The sequence below is a fragment of the Anopheles darlingi genome, chromosome 3, assembly GCF_943734745.1.
Source record: "Anopheles darlingi chromosome 3, idAnoDarlMG_H_01, whole genome shotgun sequence".
NCBI classification, from domain to species: domain Eukaryota; kingdom Metazoa; phylum Arthropoda; class Insecta; order Diptera; family Culicidae; genus Anopheles; species Anopheles darlingi.
In genome coordinates, this window is record NC_064875.1 from 3,802,501 (window position 1) to 3,812,500 (window position 10,000).

General features: G+C 44.4%; 1 protein-coding gene across 5 annotated transcripts in view; it reads right to left on the reverse strand.

The window, feature by feature from the left end:
• Positions 1 to 10,000, reverse strand: part of LOC125956355 (small conductance calcium-activated potassium channel protein) — a 139,657-nt gene that overhangs the window by 21,193 nt on the left and 108,464 nt on the right. For all 5 annotated transcript variants that reach the window (XM_049688124.1, XM_049688123.1, XM_049688126.1 and 2 more), the window contains one exon: positions 9,887 to 9,991. In XM_049688124.1, the coding sequence (XP_049544081.1) occupies positions 9,887 to 9,991 (105 nt within the window). The remainder of the gene's footprint in view (positions 1 to 9,886; positions 9,992 to 10,000) is intronic.

Genomic DNA, 10,000 nt, shown 5'->3' on the forward strand with positions numbered 1-10,000 from the left:
CTGCTGTTTGGACGTTCTCTACTTACCACCATTCCGCAGGTTAGCGTGATGCCCCTTCCGCAGTACGTGTTCGGCACGATGTCTCCATAACCGACACAGAGAAACGTGATCGCGGTAAGCCACATGGAGTTCAACAAATTGGCATGCTCCTCGTCGTGAAACCTGCCCGGGCGGCGTTCGTTTCGGCATTTTCGGGTCGAGAACGGTCGAGATAGAAATGGTGCGAGGGTTGTTGTTTGTTTGTTAATTTCGTTCGGCAATATTTGACAATCATCACCCACCAACCCGCCCCACCCCGCAGGACCCAGAAAGCTGCCCTATAGATCGATTCGATTGCGGAAGGAAGAAAGAGAAAGAGAGAACGCTGTGGCGTTCCCTTCACAATCGTTGGGGTATGGGGGTGTGTTAAGGGGTTTTGGTTTTGCGAAGGGAGGGCATTCGTCTATGTGACATAATGTGTGTCAGCGCAAATCAGCGTTCGTGGTCGAGAAGGAGAGGGTGAGAAGAAATAGAACGAAGGGGTCTTAATCAGCATTAACGTCGATTGAGAGGACGTTTGATTGGCGGATCGTCAGTTCGATCGTACCTCAATAAGGAAATCACAAGCACACGCACACACAGGCACGCATCATCGACTCTACTCTGGATACTGTCTGTTGGTTGATAGAGAGTGAGATAGAAAACATGCGTGTGTTGCGTTCACGCACGCATGTATTTTTATCGACCCCAAATCGTTTAGTTTTATGTATTCGTTTGACCAAAGGATCCGACTCGAGCGCCGACTCGAGGCGTGGAGAACCACAAAAATGATTCCTCAATTTTTATGAGCCAGACGTTGTTTGTGGTAAACCCGCGTGGTTAAAGTGGTGGTGTTGGTAGAGGTGTTTGTGGTAGTGGTGGTGGGTGTTTCTTTTTTTTCCTCACACATGATACATGTTTAAAACAGGGCGGGATGGTAATGGTTAAGAAGGGTACAAAATCGCCGCCGGATTTTATGTTCCTCTCCCTCTGCTGTATTAAACACGTTGGAGAGGCAATCGAATCGACTGGATATGTTTTTTGGCCGCTTTTGATTTATCTTTATTTCATGTTTCTCATCTATACTTCATGCGATCGGATCACCTAAGCCATCGCTAACACGAAGGCAAACTTAAACAAAGCATTGTAAGGTTTTCCCTCATCAGCGCCGTGTTCGTTTCAACATATTCGCTCGAAGGTAAATGGTGTGAAATGGATTGACAGTTAGAAAAGAGAGCATAGAGTAGACAGAAAGTAGTAACAGTCAGAGTTAGGCACATAGAATGGATACTCGACACTAATTAGTACGGAATAAGCAGAACACAGACTATGAAACGAAGTGACCCTGCGTGACAGCGAACCGCAAACCGCGGGCCCGCATCCTGTTGGCAGTAGCAAACAGTGTCAACAACATGGGTAACCGGAAGAAAACATAACGAACAGCAATTCACATTCATCCTTTTTTTCTTGCAATCAGCATTCGTTGCATAAGGAACACGAATGTACACATTCGAAATCAAACAACGAAAAACACATCGATTTACTGGAACAAAAGAACGATTTCGCGTCTCACATCGGTCTAGGTAATGATGGAAGGAAAATATTGATCTTGTATTGAAGGGTTTGGCGAGACAGACAAAAAGGAGTGGTTCGATGAGTGGGCAGAAAGATGGGAAGAACGATGAGTAATCAAATGATAAAGCGATTCTCGTTTCCGGATGAGCAAAGCTTTGCGAAAGAAGTCGAAAATTGAAAACATGAGGCAGCGCGATGGGAGGAAACGGAAAAAAGGGGGAAAAAAAGTCTCCTGATGAGAGAAGATAGAGATGAGATGAGATAGGTAACGAAAGAGCAAAGGAAAATGTAAGGAACAAGAGAGATTAGAAGAATAAGAAAATCGGAAAGAGTAAAGTGTGTGTTAACAGAGGGGAGAGTATATCGCGTAATTTATGGTGTACTAGCTGAATAGATAAAAGTATCTTACTTCCATGTTTTATGTTAAGCTTACGATGACCGAATATGTTCGGATATGTTTTAAATGTGTCCTTGAAATGGCTGAAAATTCTGTCTTGTTCACCTAACCACGATGCGGCCTGTAGAGTGTGGTCTTGTGGTGGCGTGGTTGAGGTGCTCTTCTACCCTACCCTAAGCTGTTGGCTGTTGCAGATCTGTTGCCCGCTAAGTGCCAGTAAGCAAGCCAGAGGCATCTATTTGGCATTGGCTCGAATCGACGATTCAGAGTAGCGATGAGTGTGCGAGTAGTGTATTTTATTGTACTCATCTCTATTAGATTAAGTGAAGCAAGTTTTTTGTTGTTGCTCTATGCGCTGCATGAATTTTATCGAAGCATTGAATTAAGCGATGCATAAAGGCCGTTGATAGAGGTGCAATTGGCTCCGACGGATGCTATGGCTATGATCGTTTACTGATGAAAATCTACTGTTCTATGCAATGAATAGATTGAGGATAATGCCTTCTGAATGATGCCGATGTAACACTTGTAGGACCGCACTTGAACTTGAGGGCTTCGTTAGCCAATGCCCGATTTCATTTGCTCAAGCATGTTTGTCTGCTTATCATCACCACATTATGTAAAACATCTACATAAGGCATGTAACGTCCAAGAGTCGCCTCCGATGGCTTGACCTTCAGTTAATGCCATTGGCCCTGCTGTCCCGAGCGGGATAGCTGGCATGCCTATCAGCTTATATCTTCGTCATCCATTGGCATCCACGTACGTAAAATACGCTGTTGCGTCCCATTGTTTATGCTTGATCGCACGATTATTGTGCCCGCCTCGTATCCGATTTTCTCTAGCAAAACAGAATGTCCCACGTCCTATTCTCTGAAGTAATCCAAACACCCAAAATAGGGAGAAAAAGCAAAGCAATGTGAAAGGATTGCAGCCCTTTCGACTGTGAGAACGGTACTGGGAGGAGACAAAAACAAAATTGGGTCGCACTGGAATTGGCCGCCTTTAGGGAGACATATGATAGATATTCCTCGTATATGGTAGTAGCAGCAGCAGCGGCAGCAGCAGCAGGGGTAGGTTTGGTTGCTACATCCTTGTTTTGGCACTTGAAGTAGCCAAGAGCAAATGGGAATAGGACACGAAGACAGATATTATGGCTTGATGAAAGTAGCCGAACTGGTTTTTCTTTTGCCTCAGTAATCTGTATCTCTGTCGCTATAGTCTTCAAGCACTTAAACATGGCTGCTAGGCAACTAGATTCTTTGGCTCGTTGAAATGCTAGCGATGCTTGTTGAATACATTTTCTCACGCCAAGAAGATCCGGTTATAGTAGAAGGATTTTTTGTTTTTCGTTGCGACTCCAGGAACTGTCCGTAAGAAATGGGTTTTCCCTGGCCAAAAAAGACCATCTGCTTCGGCTATACCCCACCCTTAGCAAATACCACGCTACACAGCCATTAGGACGGACTGGTTGGGACGGGCTTTGGCATACTGGCGCCGTGTGGCGAGGGGTTGAGTGATTTTCAGTTTTATTTCGTTTTACTCGCCACTTTTTGGTAAATAATTAGCAAAAACGTACCAGCCCTGGCTTGGGCGCAACAGAAGTAACGAAATGAAAAATGGATGATATTTCATTTTTTTGTGTCGCTAGCCCAGGACTCCGGGCCCAGATTAATTTTCTGTTAGCAGACGTACCGTCTGCTCTGCCCGACAACCACCGACCAGTGTGGGTACATACCAGCCCTGGCGACGTGACATTACTTAGAACGTGAGAAATCGTGCTCGACGAGAACCGTGAGGTCACGCGGCCAAACAGGCTGAGCGAAGGGGAAGCGAACTTCGTTCTGCCGTTCGTGCGCCTCGTTGGATCTCTCACAATTAGGTTTTTCCTTATTCGTTGCATTTAAATTTTCATTACAAAAAGTTTCCAGTTCTCGCCATTTGGATTTGCTGTGGCGTCGGTTCTGTTCCCTTCGGCACGTTACAAAATACCAAATTGACAGTTACCGAAATGGGGGCGATAAGCTTGGCCGGTGGGCGATGGTCGCCCGGTCGGGTGGTTTTTTTTCTTTGAGTTCCTCCTTGGCCACAAGCTTCACACGAAAACGTTTTATTGAGGGGTCATGAAGGCCTCCAACGTACCGTTGTGACCGCTGTGGAAGGCGGGAGTGTTTGGTACAAAGAAGAAGAAGAAGAAGCAGGAGCGCGCAAGCTGCTCGTGTATTGATGTGTTTGATGAATTTGTGCGCGTGTGTTCGTGATGATGACCTTGGTTAGCCGTAAGGCGCAAAACGGAGCAAAGCAAAAACAGGAATAAAAAAATCACAAAAATTAAGTCAAACGAAGGTGGACCTCAGCAGTCATTTGCATAAAACGTTTCCTTAGCAAATTATAAATGCTGATGAGGTTGCCGGTTGTGGGGTTGTGGGATTGGGTTTTCTTGTCCGGAGATTCGGTTTGAGGTTCGTGGTAGAAAGATTACCTCAAAATTTATGCTTTGGTTGGTTGAAAGTTGTTTCTGTGAGTGTGTGTGTGTCTACGATGTTTTCCATGTTTTGCTATCCATTTTAGTAGAACGTTTGCAACCATTGTTCACCGATATTCATACTGAGCAAAAGACTAAGAGAGAAAAGATGAATATTAATTTACACTAATCACAAGAAAAGTAAATAAATTATGCATAACGTTTGCGGGGTTATGTGGCTCTCTTGTTGTTGAAAGTAAATTGAAAATTTTAACTATCTTGTTGAGTATCGCAATGTACTATTTAGAGCCTAGTGTTCGTTTTCATCTAGAACATTCTTTCTACGTTCAGGCTCTAGGTTTAGTAGGGAATAGGCACCGATCCAGCTGAATCAACACTGCCAAGTGCTGAAAAGCATCTTATTCAACACGGCAAACTCCGGAAGCGGAAGAAATTTATCGAAACAAGAACACAACACGCTCGGCAGCACGCCTGGACACCGTCCAACCGGTTCCAGGTTTGGGCGAAGCGAGCGAAATCAAATTGTCGGGTTCAGTGTGGCTTCCGGCCGACGTGGACGTGGGCAGACGCGCAAAAAGGCAAGCGGAAGGATGTACCGAGGAAGTGTGGAATTAGTGTAAAACGACCGGAAAAGAGGCATCATCGTCGCCTGGAGAAACTACATTTTAATGGTGAGTGACAATCCGCACGACAGCCGGTGGTTTCCGGTGACCGTGATGAGTGTGGTATGGTCGAGCTGCACATTAAGCTTCTTTTCACGGTTGCTGCAACCCCCTTCCGGGACGGCGGTTGGTATCTCTTTCCATGGCATCGTTTCACGACGATCATGATAAGTAAATTATGTGCTTCTTTCTAAAGGAATGGATCAAAATGTATGAAAAATTCTGCGCATGTGTTTTTAAGCAATCAATTTATGCTAAACCACATTCAATGCCGTAGAATTTAAGGTGTATTTTGACAGTTTACCATCTGTTCGCTTGTCATAAATCATAAAAGGGTATGCAGCGCCTACAAATAGATTATTATGATTCATGTTGCGCTTCCGTTAAATACCACAATCGTAAGCAACAGTTTTGAAATTGTTCGTATAATCTACATTATATTGGTATTTTTTATGAAATACCATGCGCCTCCACTGCAAATACATGGAGTACTAGGCGTCTCCATTCAATGGTGTATCTTCTCTTCGGAAAGCTATCTAATTTTCCAACCACCGTTCATGCGCTCCTGTCACCGGCGAGTGCCAAATTAATTATCAATTTTACATTTGTAGCTCTAGGAATGCTGAATTTGCAAACTGGTTTTATGGGTCACGGCCTTCTGCCGCTGTTCGTTCCAAGTAAAACGACACTTGTAGCAAGTCGTCGTGCGAATCGTAAAGTGAGCGCTTAAGGAAACCATTGGTTTGGCTGGATTCAGCAGAAAAGTGGGGGCAGCTGTCAATGGCACATCGCGCAAAAAGTATTGATTTCCTGTTCTTAGAATGTTTTTTTTCCTTGTGGCTGACGCTGACACGAACGAAGATTGACGGTTGCAAGAATGTTCGTCGCGTCAGGCGAGAAGCGTTGCAGCTGGTGCGGTGCCGTGCATAACGCTGAGAAACAAATTGCACCCGTGCACACCACTAGGCAGACGATTTTGAAGATGGATGGTGATGGATTGGTGTAGTTTACTTGGCCGGATCGGAAAGCTAGTTTTCTTCACTTACATTTTGCCACCGAATGCCCCGAATGCTTGCAGCTGGCCCCACCATCGATAACATCGATGTTGCATTGAAGCCATCGAACCACGATGGGATAGTGTTATCGCTTCTCAAACTCAACTTCGAGTGACAGCAAAACTAATAGGCAATAGGGAGGTTCAGCAAGCTTCATGGGCGGTACAGTTTGATGGATTGCAGAGGAAACTCGCACACGCATGGTTTCTCGTGGAGAAAGTTTAAATGTGCTGTGAACAATGTAGAAAACATTATAACATATAGCTGCAGAAACAAAGTGTGGTTTTGCGTAAAATCAATAGCTCACGTGCATCATGATTCTCGCATCGTACATAGTTATGTGACACTGTTTGTTACTTTATAAAACCATAACACAGTGTAAAGTACCCCTGAGTCTCCTGAGTAAACATTTTTCCTTTTCAAAATGAACAACCAGAGTGTATGTGTGTGTGTGTGTTTGTGTGGCTAAGCAGACTCTTAGCTCAGCATAATTATGCCGCAAACATCATCGCTCTGGTGCCCGAAAGAAGTAATTGATGCAAGAGCTCATGAAGAACGGCTGCCAGGCTGTAAAGTGGTGCCTGACTATGTGCTTTTCACATTGTGCCACGCTTCCAGCATGTTCTATAGGGAATGCCTGGCTAAGGAAATGTAAAGACGAACTAGAGGAAAGGAGTATGAAAAGCTCTTTATTATAGCATACAGAGGTGGTGGGAAAAGAAAGAAGCCCAAGTGGTCTAACACTCAACCAGGGAACAGTTCTTCCGCAAGTGGTTCGTTACATAAAGATACATTAAATCATTACCGCCACGAGCATGAGGCTAGCACGAGTTTCAAAAGAGCATTGACGGACATGCCAACTGAAACAGCTGCTGGACGCCAAGAGCCACACAGCAATGGCTTCCGGACGTCTCCCTTTTGTCGCCTGTTCATCCACTTGGACAGTTCAGTTTGTCAGCGTGCATAAGAGGATTGGAACCGGGCTGCATAAAACATCTCGCTCGTTATCGCTCGGCGGAACAAATTGGCAAACGGCACAAGGTCACCAGCACCAGCCATCGGACCATTGTCCCGGATGGCGGATGAGGATAATCGTTTTTATGCAACATTACACCAATTATGATAAGCACTTTACACGACTAGCCCTTGTTTCGGTTTCGGTTTGCATCGCTGTCAGTTGCAATGGCTGCAATGCAAGAGGGTGGCAGCCCGTTGTTTTACATCCAATTTATTGCAGACTCACGATAACGCTAGAATGACATTAGTTTATTTTATGTCGGGGCGTGATTTGTACCCGGGATGTGTTTTATTTCCGGTGCACGATTTACCGTCGCAGTTTTTAGTGTTATGCCGGCACTACTTGATAAGCGTAATGATTGAACGCGGCTATGAACGCGGCCAATGGTTTACTTTATGTCGCTTTAATCGGTATTTAGTGTACCTCGACTAACAGAGAACAAGGTCGTTGGGACAGGATTGGAATGGCTTTTCGTATGCGTTGTACTGATGATGATTTCTAAGTTGAGTTTTATAACTTATTTAAGTGTGTTAAGCGTTAACTTCCTTCGATGACGAAGCCGCATTTTCTCTTATAAAATACACTGGAGCTTATTATGGTTGGTTGGTTGATTGTTTTTTCCCGAGCTTGTTTTTGAAACATATTCGTGAAACATGTTTTCGGCTAGCAGACAAATTGATAGTCGAAATCATTTGTTTTCTACATGTGTACAGAATGTAATGAATGCAATTCGCAATACATTATGGGTTAAAGTATTATGTAAGTTTTAGGAATTGCATGGTGAAGGGACGGAACATCGATGCAAATAGAAAGTGCATTACATGGTACAAAGATGTCCAAAGAGCGGTTTACACCCAGAGCTTGAAGGTGGTAGTGCTTGCAACCGGCTAGAACAATTACATAGAACATAAATGATTGCAAAAGTGCAAAAGATCAAACCCATAATTTGTTGTTCAAAGTGGATCGAGTGCGGCGTGGTAAAGTTTCCAAATATATTTTCACTGCATGATAAAAAGTGAAGATTGTAAATAAATTATGCAGAAACAATAAATAGTTAGAAAAGGCTCAGAGATGGGTTAGGAATAGATGTAACTTTGAAAGCAAAACTAATATTTAATAGAAGCAATCATGAGCAGAAGCACACGCAGAGTTGACGGCATGAAGTGACGCGACGCGCATAAGCAATGGCTTTGCCATCAACTAATCGATGGATCAAAGTAAGCACACCAACAACTCGCTCTCGAAGTAGTCGGTTAGCCGCTGTGTTACGCACCGGTTAGCGAGCGAGGGGTCGTCAACGATGCGAAACCAATTGGAAGTCGTGGACAATAAGCTTCGAGAAGTTTGAGAATCAGATTACGGCCATCACGGAAACTCATTAACATCGGCCAGATAACAGAGATTATGCGGGAAACGGGATAAAGTAGGCTATGCCTGGCGCAGGGCGTGACTATGACTCGGAAACACATTAACCGAATGAAAGTTGCTCAGAACGAGGTTTGAATGGCATCAACAATAGGAACGGTACGACTCGAGGACCGCAGACGTAGAATTGACGAAACAAACAAAGAAAGAAAAAAAAAACAGAACACGGACGAATCACACTGGATATGCCACATGAAACGATTAAAGCAGGATGCGGCAAGCAATACATCTTCACATCTAAACGATAAACGATTACTTTTTGCAGGCGGGCGTACAACGAGAACAGTAAAATTTTCGTATCTTCAACGTGACGTTAACGTTTCTACAAATCTTCTCTACAATTTAAAAGCACTACAGTTTTAGTGTTGTATGTGTGTAAGAGTGTGTGTATCGTTAGGTATGTATAAGTAGGTGTGTTATAACTGCTGTTACATTTCGTTTCGCGCGTTTTTCTTTCTCACTCTCTGTGCAAAATTGTATTTACATCTAAACTAAATCATGGCAGACTCATAAGGCTGCATCGACACCGTGGTCTATTGGCAGCGAACTTCATGTCACAGTAGGTGTTAGAAAGGAGTGTACTGTGTTCCTGAGTGTGACGTGTAGTGGCATAGTGATTGGTTGGTTGTTGGTTGGCGGTTTTGTTTGGTCGACCAAGGAAACAACTTCAAAAGGACAACTATGTAGTAGACGAGTAAGTAGGGACGGTTACACTAGCACATAGTAATTACACAACGCGGATCGAAGGGAGAATGGAATGGGAGAGGGGTAGGTGGGTAGGTGTTCGCTTTGAATCTTAAGGATCAAACAGAAACGGAGATTGGGGCTAAAGGTGGATAGTATGACACCGGTACAGAACGAACGGGAAAACAGAGAGAAAGAGAGAAAGAGCGACAGACAGACAGACAGAGGAGCAGGGAAAGGGAGAAGGAAGAAAGATACAAAGACTAAGAGGGAGAGAAAGAAAGAGAGAGGGAGAGAGAGAGAGATAGAGAGGCGAAAGGTGTGTATGCGAAGGGTGATTGACAGTGAGAAGATAGAGGATGGAGCGAACGGCTATGGAGAAGCGCCATAGGGGCAGAAGAATGGTGAAAGCGAAAGAAGAGAAGACAGAGACAGATTGCATGAGAGAGCGAGATGAAAGGCACAGCCTTAAGAAAGAGAGAGAGAGAGACAGAGAGAGCGAGAGAGCGAGAGAGAGGGGTTTGAAGAGGGGTGACAAAGGAAGGAAGTACATGGAACCATAATTACCTTTCGCACTGGCGCAGCGTCCACGATGCAATGATCCACAGTGAAACCATAAAGACCAGCAGCACCGTACCCGGGCATATTGTCATGAGTGTTTTCAGCACAAATCTGCGAAAA